Here is an 18,995-nt window from a genome sequence, read left to right as displayed (position 1 = left end):
TTATGGGCACCTGGATCCATTTTGTCAATTTTATTACTAGAAATTGCCCTTGAAGATGTCAGCATGACAGGCAAGCAACCTTTTCCTTTGCTTACGGTACCTGCCGATAAACTGTCAGAAAAAAAGTTTTAAACGTTTTCAGTCCATTTAACGACAACTTAGATCACAGATGAATTAATGAAAAGAACCAGTCATGACACGCTACTCATACAGGTTGGCTGGCTTTGCCTGGCAATATACATGTAGTAGTGTGGCCTTACATGGTAAACTTCAACATTCAATTGACTTTCTTCACACAGTGCTGCCAAGCCTCTTCATTGAAAAATTTTAAAATTCATTTGGTTATAATACGGTCCTATAACCTTCATGATACATGGTGTTGCACCTAAAGCTGGCCTGATTGCTACCAAGGACCCAATTGTTACCCATGCACAGGAATGGCATGGTCATGTGACTCCATACATGTTGGTATACATGTACTATGAAAGCACAAGTGAAGAGAAGCCCTGACTATGCACTGCTCGGTGTACTATTATGACCATAGACCAAACGACATGAAAGTTTCCGTAGATTTTTTTTAGGTAACAACAAAAAATCTCAGAAAAAGACGAAGCACAACTACGCAATATTAGCATTTACAAAGAGAAGGAAAATACATGTAACTACAGAAATGTACCAGTGGAGAGCGAGTTGATTTCGATTCCTGGTACCAGTATGACTCAGTGACTTGGGAACTTTCGTTGGCTTGAAGTTAGGATAACTCAAAGTCCGGTTGTCAAGACTTTACTGCAATAAAAAGTTTGAATAGCAAAATAGTCCTGTACAATTTTTGTTCCCGAATGCATGCCAGTGAGCATGTCAGTACAGTATGTCAGTACTCAAACCAGCAGCATAGCAGTAGAGTCAAGTGACAATACTCGACTAACATATTTTTTATTACAGTAAACTCTGACTAAGTCGACATTGCGTAACCCGTCATATCGTCTAAGTCGACGTTTATACATGCAAGGGATCCTTTTGTATACGTCGGCATGTTTTTCTCAGTCTCTTTTCAACAAAACCACAAAAATTCCTTTGTGTAAGTCAGCATTTAAAAAAAGTCTTGCTTCGGTATAGGTTTCCTTCGCCGTGGTTGTCAAGATGTGTCAAGTGACAAGACCGAATTCGAAGGATAATAGTCAAGAATGAATTTGCTGGGATTGACCATGGAGGTAGAAATAAACCAGGGTAAATCAAAGCCACTGAATTAGTGCAAGGAATCATAATGTACAGTACATAGGCAATACATGTGTAAGTTGGCAAAATGACGACTTACAACACAGGCCGGCATTCGCGTAAGTCGTCATAATTACTTGCGTCCCGAGAGTGCCGACTTAGTCGGAGTTCACTGTGTTTCAATAATAATGACGGGTACCTGGGTACCCACCCGTTACAGGAATCATGTATATATGCAATCACACATATGAAGCCAAACCACGGTTCACAACCATGCACAATGCATGACATCTAGATGCTCAACCAACCATAAAAACTTCACGTGTGAAATTAGGCTCCAATAACATTCGGGCTTTATTTTCCTTAAAAAAAAAAAACTCCCTGCCCATAATTCCGACCCGTGATTCAAACCCACACCCCATGCATCACAAACCATTATGCTGTAACTGCTTGACTACCGCAATTCACACAAATTGATGGTGTATTTACTGTTGATATACCGATGAACAGCTGCAACGCAAGTCTAATACACATTGGGCATGCGCAATACAAACACAACCATCGTGGTTCGGCTTCATACGTATGGTTGCATATATATCTCTAAAAAGTTGGAAATATCAAATATCAAAAAAAAGTCGGGGCGGTAGGAAAAATCTGGTCAGGCGGTGCTGATAAACAAGGGATTAGGCCCAATTTTAATTGGGCAATCGACATCAACTTAGCTGAGTAGCCTAGGCCCTAGTAAGCAGTAGTACTAGCTACGGACACGTATAAATGAGTGAGGGCGCTGTTTATTTGGAAACTCATTTTCTTAATAGGAAATTGTGATTAAAATTTGTCTTTTTAGCACACTGCAGCTCCTGTGTTTAATTTCCAATTTCAAGTGAAGCCAGAATTGAAAGATTTTACAAAAACAGTAATTTTGAGCTTTTCAGTTAAAATCGTCACACATTTTTGTGTAAAAAATAATTACAGTTTGCTCTGCATTACATGTGTACAAAAAACATCTCACAATATTCCCTCTTCAAATCAATTTTTCTTTACTTTGCAGAGCCCGATGGAATCCAAACTTAGGCTAGGATGAAAGGGGATGCAGCATCTTTAGAACCACTGATTAGCAGGCACTGTAACAAGCTCTACTGGGCTTGTCTCATGATTGACACTAATTTCTAAAACAACTTCAAGCAAAAACCTCTGATTAGCAGGCACTGACAAGGGCTTTCTTGTCTTTTTTTTGTTGCCGACACAATTTCTGAAACTTAACTAGCACAGAACCACCGATTTTCAGACAGTGTGAAGGGCCTTACTTCCCTTGTTCGTGATTGATACTGATTTTGGGGGGAAAAAATTTCACAAAAGAAGAAAGCTCGAAGTCATACCGGTAGACGGTGATATTGTCCAAAGTGTTTAATTACTGGAGCACGTTTATTAAACTAATAAATCAAGTTAAATGCAAGTAAAGTACATTTTTTATTACCGGGTAAGAAGTGTCCCGGGTACGAGTTGCCCTGGGTGTGAAATTTTGGGTACGAGTTGTCATAAATACATGTACATGTATGGTACGAGATGTCCCGGGTACCTACCAGATCACTTCAAAAATAAAAGGGAAAAAATATTCTTGAACTTATTACCAAATACACAGGCCTACTGTCCGAATAACTCTTAAGCCTAGTCTGAAGTCTTTGGCGGATAGCTTACCTGTCCAAATTTTGGAGGAGGGTCACAGAACAGCGCTCCACTTCCGACTTCAGCGCGCCATCGATCAGACGTCAAAGTTCATCCCCAGCCCGCGGCGGTGGCATCAATGGTACGGCGGATTCCATTGGTCGATGAGAGGTAGCTCATCCAATCAAACGTGCAGCTGAAACTTGCATATTGGTTCCTGGGTCTGAAACCCGAATCATCCCTCATCACTGGAAGCGCATTTTATTTTGGTACCAGTCTTTTTTAGTTGATCGGTAATGCATGAACATGTACATACGCGAGCCTTCAACGTTTGTTGTTTCTTGCTGCATGTTGAATGGCTGAAAGTTTTGTGAAGACAACTGATTGGACCTAATGGGTACCGTAACCTTAAAATTCTTCCAATTTCATTTGAGTACATGTCGCAGATGCATTAAGCCTGTATGTGGGTTTCCTTTCTGTGAAAGGCTGTACAACTACAACTTGAGTAGGCCTAGGTCTATAACTTACAAGCCAGCCTGGGTACAGGTCCTAGCTTACCCAGGTCACTAGGTGTAGACCCGTAACAGCGCCCAACGAATACTCCTCCGTCGTATACCAGATGTACATGTATGACGGAGGAGTATTCGTCGGGCCCTGTTTACCGGCTAGCCAAGGTGGACTCCCTGTCGTAATGAAATGAAGACAACATCCAACCTGGTCTGAGGGCCTAGCTAGCCCCACATGTCACGTGGCCTAGCTGTAGTGGCTCTCTTTTCATGCTTTTACAATCTGTCTCTTATCCGTCGCCACCAGACAGATTATAAAAGACAGATTGCAAAAGCGAGCCACTGCAGCCCTACGTGTGGGGCTAAGGGCCTAGCTAGCCTAGGGGGTCACGCTAATTATTACTAGGCCCAATCCTAAATTTGCGCATACAAATATTTGCACATCCAACTTTCTCGTCGTGAAACTCTTCCACGAAATTATGCACTGCAGGTTAATTTGCTGTCAATGATCGAGTGTCACTTCAGTGTTTTTCTTTTAGCAGCTAGGCCTATGTGCAAATTAAAAACTTTTCCAGGGAGAATTCAGGAAAAATTTCAACAGAGCATAAACATTATACTTCACAGACTAAATACAAAAATGAACTGATTAAAATTGTCTGGAATTTAGAAAATGGATTAAAGACCGCTGTTCATTCACGACCAAGGTTGGACGTCTGATACGAGCATTAATGACAACTTTGGTCAACTTTCGCCAAATATCGAGGGCGTTATCAAAAATACAGAGCCAGAAAAGGACTGCGCACCTTATTTTGAGATTTCCGTTGGTGACGATGGGCGCAGATTTGGTGGCACTGTATTTTGTGATTTTTTTTCAGAAATACACATAGAAAGAGAATTTTTGTCATAATATCCAGATAAATAACTTATGTTAATGCTAATATGATTCATTTGAAAGAATATAAATTTATGCCTCACTGAAATTTAAAATTAAATTGAAAAAAAAAATTAAAATCTAGAACGAAAAAGACAAACTGCATCATTAAACGAAAGTAATTAATGCAAGAAATAATTCCTCATTAAAGAGACATTAACTGGCAGATTTACTGGCAGATAGGTACGTACATGTACGCAAACATAGTTTTACTACAGCCAATCCAACTCGTTTGCAGACGACATTATTCCTGTTGCTTCAATGACATCTGATGGTCTTCATAATATTATTCCGTGTAGGATTTTAGTCAAACTTTCAACTACTGAAAATGAAGCCATAAAAAATTTAGTATTTTTTAGAATACATTTTGGTCAAAGTACTAAGTGAATGGATTATGGTTACATGTGGATATATTTAAAGACCAATTCTAATGGTTTTAGAAGTTTTGAAAATAAACTACTGTTGTGTTTAGTGTGTAATAAATCATATATTCATTACCAAATCATGTCTGGATTGCGTCTGTATTTTTAAAATTTTGCCAAAACTTTTGATCTGTTTCTTCGAGTTTCATCAAAAATTTTCACAATCTGACTGCTAGCGGTGCAGTTGAGAAATGAAATTTGTGTGATGTAATACCAGAAACTGGTATCCGTGGCACAACTGTTCCCGTTACAAACGTACATGAACATGGAGCTACATGTACCGGGGATCAATCTGTGTGCAAGACCTACTGTGCTACATTATCTCTTTTCCGTCAAGAGTTTGTACTCCTTTATTCACAGTTTACAGTGATGCCGAAATTTGTACGTCGCTAGTGGATGTACTAAAAATTCTGCGAAAGAACTGGGATTGAAATTCTCTTCAAGGTTCCGAAGAATGAGAGCATTCTTCAATTTTGTGCTGTTGTCCACGGCTATGCGTGTTATGCATGCCTAAAGTGCACGCACTGCAGTATTTCCTCTCCATGGTAATACATCACAAAAATCAATATTCATTAGATGCTAATGAGTTGTGACGACACGTCCATGTTTACAATACCGAACTGGAATCGCAGGAAAAATGGGTACAAAAACTGTGTTTTATTAACACAGTGTGATTTGCAAGGGAGATACTGACGTGCCATTTTTATTAGACTTGGCTCTTCTGAATAGGATTCAATATGAGAAAAGTTAGCATCGTTGTAGTTAATCTTTAAATTCCAAAACTGAACTTGAAAAAATGATGCCTACAAAATCATCTTTTGCCACTTTTAGTCATCATTTATAATGTCATTATGCTTCACTTTTCCACACTAATAGGTCTAACTGATTGAGTTCGTCATCAAATCATCACTCAGTTCATTTCAGTGGAATTTATTGAAGGATTGCCATGACAACACTGACCACCAGCAGCAGCGAGTCCTCCACCATTCAGACTTTGGACGAACTAAGCCAGGAAACTGCAACCACAGTATCATCATCAGCGGCCTCCATTAAAGACTACTCCATCTTGACATCGGCCCCACAGGAGACCGAACCTGACGAGCATGGTTCAAGTAGCGAACTATGGGAGACAGCAACCAACACGCGCTCCTTTGAGCAGACATCAACAAACGGATCATCCCTGACCAAGACGGATGACAAGTTGAGCGGGAGGAAGGGAGGGGCATGGAGGAAGGCGGGAAGAGGGAGCTCCTCTTCTGAAATGGAAGAGTCTTACTACTCAGCAGATTGGGAATCAAGCCAATCTCATAACTTGTCGGTGAGTACTTGGCAATAAAATGAAATACAAATATTGACCTACCTGTACCTGGTAGTTCAACTTTCAAATTGCTGCTCACACCAAGTTTGGATCAGGCAGTTGACTTCAAGATACATGTAGATTTTAACCAGCATTCTGTGCAAACAGCCTCCTCATGCTCATGCTTGGTATTGAAAGATCTGAACCATCCGACCAGAAATTTTCCAGGGTCGACTGATTCATTTGTAGCATAAGGTGATGACCTTGTTGATAAATTGACTTGGTGGGTAACGTTTTTGCCCCCTGCTTGGTAGAGCATACAAAATGATAACTTGGCAGTGGCATGGATGCAAATGCCCCTGCTTAATTGTCTCGTCCGATCCTTGCAGGATTCCCGCCAGAAGTCCGTACTGTCCACCCAGCAGCAGTTCATCCAAGCTAAACTCAGACTCTTGAAGAAATCTCGGCACAAAATGGGAACCACGGCAACACAGGAGCCGGTGGCAGTACACTCTGAGGTCGAGGAGAAAAGCTTGTTCTGCCAGAAGGCAATTGGGACTTTGCTCAACGAGAAAAGACAAGGCAAGAAGTGTCACTGTACTTCGTAAAATTAACAGGCCTGTTACCTGACCAGAGACTGGGGGGGGTTCGTCAAACCAAAAAGTGGAACTTTTGGCACTGTAAACACATTTTTATACAAAGGCCTTGAAAAGACATTAAAAGTTGCCTGTCTGTCATGAACCAAAGGTTGCATGTAAGGCTTGTACACAGTAGTTTTTAATATTGAATAAACTTGACAAAAATACATTGATTTCAAACCCTTTGAGACACCTGAAATGTGGATATTAGCAAGAACTTCCTGATGGTACATAATGACTGGAGATGGACACATTTATACGCAGAATCGTGATCACCTTGAGCTTGAGAATCAACATGTAAGCCGTGGCTTGTATGCCAAATATTACGGTATATTTGAAATATTCAGTATGCACAAAAAACCCACCAACAAGCAGAACTCAGAAGCGGGGGGGGTGCGTTTGAACCCCGGTAACCTCCCCCCCAGCCTACAGGCCTGATTAACTTTGCAACTTTCCTAGTCACCAGTGAAAAACTTTAGGAAAAACCTTTTATCAGTCTACCACATACTCCAGGCTTGAGAGCATGCAAAATGGAACTACACAAAAGTACAACTTCATTCAAGATATATTAATGCTATGTCATATTCAAGTCCAGCACAAGTCCCTATAAGTCCATCACAAATCCATCAGAAGTCATTTATGCTTAAGACAATGCACAAGCTATTCGAATGAGCCATGACAAAAGCATTCCTTTGTCATTGTTCATTGTTACTTATGACTGGCCTCTTAAAGGGACTTGTGACTGGACTTGTGATGGACATGAATATAACTCTGCAATAATGTCAACAATCAACACTAATAGATCAGATATTTCCTCACAGGGTGATAGTCTCCAGTAGACATTTTGAAGTTGGTTTGCTGCAGTTTGAAATTCAGTCACTTCTGCTTTTCAGATGTAACCAGCTCAAAAACGCAGACAGAAAGAATCGGTGCAAAGCCCGAGAGCTCTTCCGAGGCTTCTGGCATCTTCATTGAAAGAGAGTTCATCGAAACTTTGAAGATAGGAAACCTACTGTCGGCTATGAAACAGGTGATTTTACACATTGTGAGACTTGTTGGAACTTGGGTGTTGAAGTTGTCGGTGTCATGCACTGGGGTTACAGTGCTGAGACAGCAGATTCAAACAAATAAACCAGCTAAGTGATCACTGGGTTTGTGTTTGTGAGCAAGATGCTTTACTGCAATTGCTCCTTCCCAGCCTGCAGCCGTGAGTTGCTCTGTCACGTTTAAAGGCCTAAGTAAATTTTCTGTGTTTGCTTCTCTATTCCTTACTACCACAGGCAGCATCTGTTGATACCACCAGCAGGGCTGAATCTTGCCAACAATGCCAGTGAGTATAACCCCTGGCCCAACTCCCATCACCCCACGCCTACCTATACACCCTATCTCCACCCCTGCATCCTACTCTCATCCCTTCACTCTGCACCCCACATTCCACCATACCCCTGTTCATGTACATGACAGTGTACATCGAGGACATTCTTATTCCTATTGGTCACCTGATGACTTGTTTTTCTCTGTAATTTTAGCATTTTTTTCCAAGACTTCTTAACATACTGAGATCCCGTTGTAATCTGGATTCATTTGTACCTGATCGATACCACAGACCATCAGACCAAAGTATAATGAACCTTGGAGTTTGCGCAGTGATGGGTCTAAATACATGGGCCAATAGACCCGCAATGCAGAGAACATGTATTTACTTGATGACAAAAGTAGGTTACCAGCCCGAATGTCAAGGAGAACATATTTCTTGTCATTGATTCCCAGCCAATGTTTTGCCAAGCACTCATATGTTACTAAGCACCATTTTCTGCACGGCATCTCTACAAGATTGCACCCATGTGGTCTGTGCTATGCTGGTGAGTGCTTTATTCACTTTTCCCTCATAGAGAAGCACGTGCTGCAGCCTTGAAATGGGACTTCATCCGTCAGCGAACCTCTCGACTCAAGAACGAACTGACTGAGAGAAGATTGGACTGGCTGCTGAGCACTCAGGTATGAATGATGGGACAGTGGCTGACGATGGAGTGGGATGGGGTGCATTCGGAGCTGAGGAATGTCGACTAAAAGAGATTGATGGACCTACACTAGATCCATCAAAATCTGCATCCAGATTTTGTAAGCTTTCTGTGGATTCAAACCTAGAGCCCAGTTGTGTGCCATCAAAATCTACCACCAGATTTTGTAGTTCTCATGACTTGACACAAGCCTGGCCACGTCCCACGTCGTGGAGGGTGAGATAAAAGGTTGGACACACTCAAACTAAATCCACCATCTAAATCCATTTTTGTAAGCTTTTCATGGATTCAGGGATTAGAGCCCAGGCTGCCCAGCCATGTGTCCTATGTAGGGATATGAGATTAATGGGCCCACATTGTATCCATCAATATCTCGATCCAGATTTTGTAGGATCTCCATGGATTTAAGATAAGAGCCATGCATAATTTCTTGACGTGGGACTTGGAAAATAAGTGGTCTCCCTTCCACGAGTGTTTGAGGGAAATGGGTTAAGAAGTGATGGAGATTTCAATCTTTCTCATTTGGGCCTTGGGCTTAACAGAATTAAGGCAAGGTTTTCCCACTTTCTTCAGGAGGTGCTAAACAGGGTAAAGAAACTGATGGGATACCCACAGGTATGACACAAGTGCTAATTGAGCAATTTGATGAGGATTGGGGTTTTCTCAAACTTACAATTAAAGCTTTTTTGATATCCCCATCAAGAAATGCTATCCACTAGCGAGGTTTACTCAAGCCAGTCTATCCACACCGGACTTTGTTGGTCTTGCGCTGAATAGTCGTCTTTATCCCATGTTTAAGGATCCACTGACTGTCATTGGAGATCTAGCCCGACAACTTCCAACGCCTGCAGATGATCCAAAAGAGGTATGGAATAGACTGATGGACCACGGGATAACATAACAACAGGCATAGTGATGATCCCACGGAGAGATGGAATAGACTGCCGGAACATGGGATAAGATAGTGCCAGGCACAGTGGCTACCAGTGCCCAGTGGCAGTCCTGCCAAGCCACTTGGGATAGAAATAGTCTGATTGACTGCGGAACCACATGATACCAGTGGAGTACCAAAGTGTGATGTGATTTTGAACCAGTGTCATGCAAAATGAATGGAGTACAGGTGCGTGTTGGTTCACACGCCGAGTCTTGTGCTGATGCCTTTTACACATGAACCATGCGCATGATGAACTCACTTCAGAACTCTATACAGCTTACCTTAATGGGATAGTCTCATTGACCATGGGACATCATGCCAATGATATAGCATGGTCCAATACAGATGAGGAATAGACTGATACACAGGAAAATCATGTCACTGTCCAACGATGAACCCACATAAATTGTCAAATATATGTCGACTGACAGACCGTGAGATTTTATACCAGTGCTCAAAGATGATCCAAAGAGAGTTACTCTGACAAATCTGTCCTCTGTTCCTTTGGGTTAACAAATTCCCTCTTTAATTGTGCAATCTTTGGTCTTGTATGTTCACCAACTACATGTATCGGTTAATACCACTATGTGGCCATTTTTTCTACGTACAGTTTTCCTGTTTATTTTGACGACGTCCCAGATATTCCACTATCCCAAGAGTCTTGTTTTAATGATTTTATACATTTCGGGTGACGCTCAATAAAACTTAACCGGCATTTGCAGTGAGCGATTTCATGTTAAAATTTTGAATAGCAAATTCACTATGTATTTTTTGTTTGCATAGCAAAAAATTGACTTTGTATAGCAACTGATCAATTTTTGTTAAGCAGTTTCTGTTGTAATTTAAATCACGTTAAAACACTAAGCTCGGGTTTTGTATGTCGATTCTTGTTCGCCATTTTGGCCATCAAGCGTGCAAAAAAATGTTCCAGAATCGTCCACAGAAGAATTGCGTCATCACTGGCCCCAAAACGGGTACAACGGCAAGAAACTTCATAATCACGTCGTACCGCGGTACCAATGTGTACATGGCCAGCCATCATTTTGATATGTGCAGAAAGCGGCGCATACATACATGTATCACAGCACTGTTCTTGCTCTGCTGATGGACGATCTTTCGTGACTAGACAAACGTACCAGTAAACAGTTCAGATTTCTGAGTCATGGCACCAGTGTTACGTCGATAATTTAATCTTTACGTATATTTTCGTGTCCGTAACAGAAACAAATATTTTGATAAATGTTCATCAGAAAATTCTCTTGGAAAGGTGTTGCTGCGTGCGTGCATTTTGTAGCAAGTTGTCCGTTCTTTTGGATCCATTTTTAAAACTGGATCGCAGATTGTCCAAAACCCGTCGCATTTTGCCATGCGATGCAGGGGCATCGCTCATTGATTTGAATTTAGTTAATTTTGGAATCAGACCTGGTAATTGTGCTGAATGTTTGAATTCAAAATCGAAGTGAGCATAAAATGCTTTAATGTCGAGATTCACTTGCTTCAGCATATCATTACTTTTCGTGTTATGTCCAATTGAATTTGATTCACACTGGACATTTTTAGGTTTGAAAAAGCAGTGAGTTGACAAAATCAACACTCTCTAGGATGAGATTACGAAAGCAACTCCTTTTCAGAAATAATACCAACATTAACCATGGCATAAAAAGGCAACAAATTATAAGGAAAATAGAATGGGGTTAGGTGCAAACTTGGATCATCTTTAGTGCCAAATTGGGGAAAGCGGGTGTAGTTTTTACTGTAAATGAAGAGAAGAAAAAAAACGAATGGAACTTAGTACTGAACTCAGAAAAACAAAAGTAAAGATCAAAAGTCTGTGATTTGGGTTTGTGTCGTGCTAAAGCTCTTTAGGTGAAATATTAACACCCACTTGTCACAGCTGGTAAAGAAACTCCTCACGCTTATCCAGGGACCCAGTTCAAATTTTCTCCTCAGGGTGGTACCATTTGCAAAGGTTAACTCTTTGGAAAGACTAATAGATTTACATAGAAACAAAAATCAAATATTCATGATTACGGCAATTTTCCCTGCCAAAAAAAGGCAACTTTATTGAGAATTTACAGAGAGAGCATTTGATGGTGAAAACAAACATGGATATTAAATTACAAAATTAACTATGAAAATAAATAAAACTCTCAGCACCAGAAAACCATTAAAAAAAAACCAACAAACAATCTATTTCCCGCACCCCAACACAGACTTACCATACCAACTGCATGATACTGTGTTCTGTATAACTGTACACAGCATAACACAAAACCTATGAATTTAAGAAACAAACTGAACTCAGGGAAAGAATTTCATTAGTATCAACATGGAGAAATGTATGAATTAAATGCTGCACAAGAGCTCTGAAATATTTTCTCTGAGGTGTATTCTTTTCTCAAGTATTTGTGCTGTCGTTCAATTGGGCATATAGTGGACGGGCGAAACGGGTAACACACCCTTCAAAATATTGTTGATTTGAACAGTGAACAAGGTAGCCATTACCTGAAATCGGATTGTCAACTCTTCTACATGTACAATGAGCATCAGCACATAACCCTGCCTGAAAAAAAGACAGGCCAAAATGGAAGCGAGGAGTTGGTGATGACAACACATGCAATTCACAGCACAGCGTGTTACCTTAAGGGGTAGCCACAGAAAGGCCACTTTTCAACTTTACAACCGACAAAAGCACAGCTGATTTGCCGGGATTCGCATTGGAGCAAATGCCAGCGGACAACTTAAGGCAACTGATTGACCAGGGCATTTCCCGCTACCCCCAGAACTGTGGGATTCAACGTCCGCCCCACTCCCACCAACAGAATTATGGGGTCCGACCTGCTCCCCCTAACTTCGTGGGAACGGGGCGAACGTCGACCCCACATTTCTGGGGGTAATTCCGCACCTCACAAAAAAAACCCACCACCACCATTTTGATTACACTGATACTCAAACACTTTTAACCCAGACAAAAACTGGGAACAACTCCCCCGCCCATATTGCAACTGACAAATAGAACTCTGTCAACCACTGTTCCTACGGTGCACTACAAAAAATCCTCTCCATAGCAACCTCTTGGTGGCACACTGCACTGTCAATTGTTAGTATCCAAGCAAAATTTGCATTTATGTACTGACAAAAATCAAGGATTTTGTAAAAATTTGGGGTAGGTCAACAAGAAAATTTCCTGAATATAAATATGATTTAAAATGGCTTGTTTTGAAGAAATACAATGATTTTGAAACTCTTATTATAGTACATGCTCGGATCTGACACTGACGAGTATTTTATTGTTTTAGCCAAATTGACTTTTGACCTCAATATTTTGCACCCAAATTCAACAGGGGAAATTCTTAAGACCATACAGAACACTCGACAAACCAAATTGGAAGTCAAATGGCTAAATAATTTGCAAGTTATTGCGCTAACGAGTATTCTATTGTTTTAGCTTAATTGACCTTTGACTTCATTGCTTTGCTACCAAATTCCAATTGGGTTCTTCAGACCATAGAGAACAATCCACACACCAAATTTGAAGTCAATAGGATAAATAATTCTCAAGTTATCGTGCTGACAAGATTTGTGGAAGTACACACACACACACACACAAGTATGTATTTGCCTGCAACTGGGGACCACCTATTTGTTTTGTACACGGTTGTCAATCGGGGACCCTCTGTCAATCGGGGACCTTCTTGTCCTCTATTGTTCAGGGTCCCCAATTGAATGCAGAAACAAACTCAGTGACACCCACGGAAGGACAAAGGTGAAACAGTATGCCCCTTCGACCTTGTTGGTGGGGCATAATAAGCCCAAAATGTGATAACTATTTTCAGTCCTTTCAATTTCAGGGATTTTTTTCCAAGCATTAAATTCTCTCATTTCCAAAAGCTTCAGAGACATATTAATACCTCAGATGAAGAACGAAACATATACATGTACTTCATTTAAAATTGAAACCAATGTCATGGGACTTTCTAACTCAAAAAACCATTTCCAAATTCTGGGTTGTTTCCTCACTTTAGAGTAGAGTCGTTTCAAAGTTAATCCAAGCAATAAAAAAAAACAGAAAATTTAGTATTTCATGGATGAATTACTGTTTTTTCTTAATACAACCATTCTGTCCTCCATACGGGAAAATGAGATAATTCAATATATAGAGAAAATTAAATGAAGATGCATTTGATAAGCAGATATCCATGATATACAAATGGATAAAAGAATACGTGGAGACAAAAGGAGTATCAAACTAGAAAATTCAAATGCTGAGGAATACAAATGTGGTGAAGCTTACATAAAGATAGTCTCCCACGAATAGCACCCACCCATTGTCGCAGTTAGGCAATTGACAACTGGTGGTGTGGTGAAAAATACAAAGGTAACGGCTGGCAATTGTCCCTTCTTTCCAATATTGTCAGATTTATGAACTACTAATTAAGGAGAACAGAGATCCCACAGGTGCATGGAATAATTGCAGGACCTGACTCTGTGCATTACCCTGTGTAACCTTAAAGAAAACATTGCTAAATATTACATGTTGCAAGCGGCACCATTTCCTCCATGCACTTTCCCATTTAAGATCTCGGAGAGAGATACAAACTTATGCATTACTGGATGCACAAACCACCAATCACTGCTTCAAGGCTACATCTACAATGCACATCTGTGCAACTACAAATGACTCAAAAAGTGTCAGGCTCATCACTGTGACAGCATTGCTTTCTGACTGTTGCTAATTTGCTGAGAAACCGCTCGCCTATGGCGAGAAACCGCTCACCTATGGCGAGAATCCAAGTGGCTCACATGGTTTTTGAGCAGCTTTCCCGTTTTTTTCTTCTGCTCTGAGCAAGTGTGTTTGCGGGCTGTGTGCAACTCGCTGGCTGTTAGCTGCCCACTGGACCCGAGTAGCTTGCTTTTTCTAAGCTGCTTATTTGTGAGCAGCTTGGGCCCAGTTCGATCAGGAAGCTATTTGTCAACCAGTGGCTAATTTTGCCTGGTACTTGGATAAACATCTTAACTATTGGTTGATAATTGGTCTTTGATCAAACTGAGCTGAAGGGAGCCAGCTGGGAATGACTTCCTGGCTTAAGCTGGTTAGGGCTTCTGGGTTTGGCTTTCCGTGAGCATCTCACAAGGTTAACTTGGATGCTCACCAACAGCAACTTACACTCACTGAGACTGCCTCCAATCCTCTCCAATGGACTCACTAACGGCTGCTCAATGTGAGCAGTGCCTCGAACAACATCTCACTTTCCATTTGAAACACTTCGTCAAACAATGGCAAGGCTTGACTGAACAGCCTCCATCAGCACCAAGCTGGAACTTCAACACTCTTCTTTAAACAACACTACTGCATTCATGAATAATTCAATATCTATCACCATCCTGCTCTGCCTGCACCAATCACTCTCCTTTCACCAACTCCCACTGCCTATTCTACTTCACTTGAATGGAATCAAACCCAGTCCGACCCATTTGAAGGTATATGTGCAAATGCTGCCAATGCGACACTCGGTTGACCAATGTCAACCCAACTGTTTCTTAACAATGATTGCCCCTCAAGTTAAATTCACACTGCTTGGCGTGTTGGCAAAATCTTCCACCAAACAATTGACGTGCAAATTACTAAACCAAAAAATACAAATTAACTCCATCCCAACATGTGCTAAAATGCACACAATGACATGTACATACACGATATTTCTATGTAAAAAAAGCTTGCCTACAGTCACTTTATTGCTAATATTTCTACACTGAAACTCTACCTACAAAAGTTAATTTATTCATGTAAACAACACCATTTGCCTGTACATCTCCCGAAACCATTCACAGCTGCATTCTTCAACTTGTAACGAACACTGTATCAAAAGTGAAACCTCTTCAACTTGAGTTTTAACTTTACCATCTGGGAAAAAAATAGTAAATTCCAAGCACCACTTCTTTTCTGCCAACAGACATGATTTTACTCCACAGCAAATAACCTCGCGCGAGAGATTAAATTTTAGGGGTGGAAATACATCTCATGATCTTTCTTGGACGGCAGCATGTCGGACCGACAGGAAATTAACTCAGCACTTGGCAACTGCTCAAGGTCCCACATATCCGGCACTGTTCATAGGTTAATTTGTCAGAATTCCCTAAACTGTTCAGTAACCCTTCACTAAACTGTTAACGCATCAGTAACCCTTCCGCAACTCATAATACTCTTCCAAAAATAGATTTACAGTGGAAAAAGTCCTCTTTTGGTCATATCAATGCGCGTACTTCCAGGAATTGGCACGAACACTTTCGAAGTACGTTGTTCAAAGGAATCTAGACACTACCATGTAATTAGCCACAAGTTGAACCCTACGGATTGTTTGGGAGATATTTCAGACATCTGTTCTTCCCTTTTCGGGTGTTACTCTCACGGTGCTCATGTCTCTCTCAAATGTCGTCACTTCCTTCAGATTGCCACGTGCATCGGCATTATTTACTACAAATTTTGTGACACGCTTTGGCAGCGTCCTTTTTCAGAGATATTTGGATGAACATGCACGCAAGTGTAGAACATCTGCATACCGCGCCCATACACACCAGTTGACGTTATACACGCAGTTGTCATTTTAAAAAAAAAATGGCGTCCAGATAGATCTACTGAATGCAAACGCACTCAGGCAAACTTACCATGGGCACCAACACATGTACTTTACTGTGAATGCACCCTAAACTGAAGACGATTGTTCAATTTCAGTTCGCCTTGTACTCAGGCAAAAAGTGCAAAACTAGAGAACATCCCATCGGAACATCAAAATATGGACAGGAACGAACATGTGATGGCCCCTTGCGTATTTAGCACAGGGCACTGCATGCATATGTGCCAACCCAGTACACTTTCTAATATGTTCCTGAAAAATAGCAGAGGTTCGGCGTATAGTGTGATTCAGCAACCAGAATGAGATGCTGTTACTGTGGAGGCACAATGCTCTTGGACAGGTGGTAGGCACGCATTACATGTACACGCCTCTTTGACCAACAGGGTGTCGTAATTTGCTAAATGCACGCACCTGTCAATGCACGCACCTGTGCACGAGTGCAGTGCCACTGCAGTTATTGCATTTCCTCGGATTAGTCTGCACTAACTCCACACCTTTTAGCTGTTACAGTAAATTAATATCTCTTTAATACAAAAAAAACCCCACTGATTTCACAGAAATAAAGAAAACCTTTGACCTTACATAAGTTCTGTTTATAATCCAAACCCTTATTTCTTATTGGTTCCCCGCTGCCGGAGTGACAGTGCCCAAACTATCGCTAAGACTGCGTACAGCATGGCCATTTTCTTGTCGGCATCAAAATGACAGAGTTGGTCTGAACTTCAACACGCGCAGCCTTTGATGGCCGCCTGTCCAGGTTGGAGTGCGTGTCCTCCCTTGGAATTCTCCAAATCTTTTGGGCACTTGTGTGGATTCTGCGTATCTCCAGTAACATATTTCTGGTTGGAAAAATTGCATAGTTTGTGCATTTTTGCTAAGGGGATTGTGTATTTGGGGGCGCCTCTGTTTTTTAATCTTACAAATGAAGGTCATCTACTTAGGCGAGCCTGAAAGCTTTAATATCATCTTTCCTTCTATTATAGGAATAGGCTCCCAAAGTGCACAATCCCCCTTACTAGCTGTCTGTATATTGTTTCATTGTGTGCGCAACGGAAATGGCCGAGTCACATAGATGTGGAACAGAGCTTTTTTCCCTCGTGAACAACATTTCGTTTCTTTGACTGCTAAAACCTCAAATTTCCCATTACCAGTGAAAACTAAATGAAATGACAAACCCTTTAAACACAACAAACTTAATGTTCTGGCTTTACAGACTTTTTTGGGGGGGGAGAGGTAATTATCAGGCCGACTCACAACCATATTTACCAATCTCATCATTTGAAACTTCAAAAATGAAGAAAAAGCCAAATTCTACTGCTCTAAAGTATACCATCACTCCACCCCCTAAAAAAAACCAACGAAAAACGGAAACAACAAAGACGGAGAGTCTATCCTGTCCATGGTCACCATTCCAAACTAGAGTTTTTCCAAGAAACCATGTTTGAGTATTTCCTATTATTCTTCATGTTACATATGCTTCAGTGAAATGTTCACAGATGTAATTCTGAGCATGGGCATATTCAGCGCACCGGAATGAAAACTGTCTCTGTACAACCATTGACTAAGGAGCTCAGACTTTTTCAATGAAGAAATTTACAGGTCTACAGATTATTACCAATATGCTAATATGTATTACTCAATTATCAAAAAAATAATAAATAATACAACCTACGCAATAAACATTTCAAGCTACCTCTAATGCTGCTTACAGATTTACATCAAATATGAATCCCCACCAGAAAGCCTTGTCCCCCTAATCTGGACTAGACGGGTTCTGTGACTTTGACAGAGGTGTCCACTGAAGAGACCATCTCATAACTTCCTCCGTTGACTTTCTTGGTAGAGACCAAGTCGTCGCCGGGTGCCAGCAGCGGGTAGCCAGCTTCCAGGCGGTGCTTGTCCAGTGCCGGGCCCCAGCTTTCTTCTGGCCGAAGGCCCTGGGCAAATCGCTACAAGCAAAAAGTAAAATAAAGAAGAATTGGGAATAATAATAGATTGAAGATTTCACATAGCGATATAAAACTGGTGCTGTTTTCATTGTAGATCTTTCTTATAGACCTTTTTCACCCACATGATTAAATGTAAACAATACCACCACATGTGACTGCCTTGGCCACGGTGATCGCATATATTCCTACGGACGGCTTCAGCCACGTGCAAGTGCACGTGTGAATGTTGCAGTCTAGACTAGTTTATCTTGAATAGGTAGATTACCAACACTATGCACTCATTACCATCACAACACATGTGGGAAAAGGTCTATATGTTGTACCCTGATTAGAAATACAGCCCATCATTTGTAGACTACACTCCCAGTGAAAGTATTCTTTCTGGCAAGCTGTCATTTTGAAGAAAACAATGAAAAAAGGCCATTTCCAAGACACGCTTTTGGAAAATTGCCATTACAAGAGTGCGCAAGCCTTGACACGACAAAAGTGTACACATGAAATTCATCGGTTCAATGTGTAACATCTTGAACGTGAGAATGTGTCCCAGATGCTGAATTCTGGTGCAATTCAAAGCATGACTTGGGAACCGTTGACCTGAAATTGGAATCCAAGAATATTTTTTTTTTCTCAGAATATACAGTGTTCACCGAGATGAATACCAGGTTTGTCCTTAAGCACCCTTCTTTACATTTTCAGTTATTTTGTTGCCTCACAGAAAAATAATACCCAAATGACAAATGGTGGACTGTACCCTTTAAGCTGAGTTGCTTTCAAATTCACAA

At 41.0% G+C, this 18,995-nt stretch overlaps 3 protein-coding genes across 4 annotated transcripts in view; 1 reads left to right on the top strand and 2 right to left on the bottom strand.

Moving 5' to 3' along the window:
• Positions 1–3,054, bottom strand: part of LOC110977216 (DNA repair protein RAD50-like) — a 57,912-nt gene extending 54,858 nt beyond the window's left edge. The window contains exon 1 of the mRNA XM_087132615.1: positions 2,914–3,054. The gene's annotated coding sequence lies outside the window, so the exon portion shown is untranslated. The remainder of the gene's footprint in view (positions 1–2,913) is intronic.
• Positions 3,055–3,135: 81 nt separating this feature from the next.
• On the top strand, positions 3,136–12,001 carry LOC110977219 (uncharacterized). 2 transcript variants are annotated; one of them, XM_022231138.2, is made up of 8 exons: positions 3,168–3,277; positions 5,100–5,284; positions 5,616–6,057; positions 6,426–6,618; positions 7,568–7,704; positions 7,955–8,004; positions 8,567–8,672; positions 9,495–12,001. In XM_022231138.2, the coding sequence occupies exons 3-8, from the start codon at positions 5,686–5,688 to the stop codon at positions 9,594–9,596; spliced, it is 960 nt and encodes a 319-aa protein (XP_022086830.2). In that variant the 5' UTR covers positions 3,168–3,277; positions 5,100–5,284; positions 5,616–5,685; the 3' UTR covers positions 9,597–12,001. The 2 variants fall into 2 exon arrangements, with proteins under 2 accessions (XP_022086829.2, XP_022086830.2); XM_022231137.2 differs by lacking the exon at positions 5,100–5,284 and having other exon boundaries at positions 3,136–3,277.
• The window catches only part of LOC110977217 (sodium- and chloride-dependent glycine transporter 1-like), a 62,557-nt gene continuing 55,211 nt past the window's right edge, over positions 11,650–18,995 (bottom strand). Inside the window, exon 14 of the mRNA XM_022231135.2 lies at positions 11,650–18,213. Coding sequence (XP_022086827.2) covers positions 18,028–18,213 — 186 coding nt within the window. The 3' untranslated portion in view covers positions 11,650–18,027. The remainder of the gene's footprint in view (positions 18,214–18,995) is intronic.

The sequence above is a fragment of the Acanthaster planci genome, linkage group LG02 (genome assembly GCF_054643075.1).
Source record: "Acanthaster planci isolate LZ-2023a linkage group LG02, COTS_SCS, whole genome shotgun sequence".
Taxonomy (NCBI): Eukaryota; Metazoa; Echinodermata; class Asteroidea; order Valvatida; family Acanthasteridae; genus Acanthaster; species Acanthaster planci.
The sequence above is the reverse complement of the archived record's forward strand: the minus strand, read 5'-3'. Positions and strand labels throughout refer to the sequence as shown.

Excerpts from the sequence above, each read along its gene's own strand:
- LOC110977219 (XM_022231137.2), top strand. The coding sequence starts at position 5,686 with ATGACAACACTGACCACCAGCAGCAGCGAGTCCTCCACCATTCAGACT. Across the intron at positions 6,058-6,425 it reads GCCAATCTCATAACTTGTCG|GATTCCCGCCAGAAGTCCGT; the intron begins GTGAGTACTTGG and ends CGATCCTTGCAG. Across the intron at positions 8,005-8,566 it reads GAATCTTGCCAACAATGCCA|AGAAGCACGTGCTGCAGCCT; the intron begins GTGAGTATAACC and ends TTTCCCTCATAG.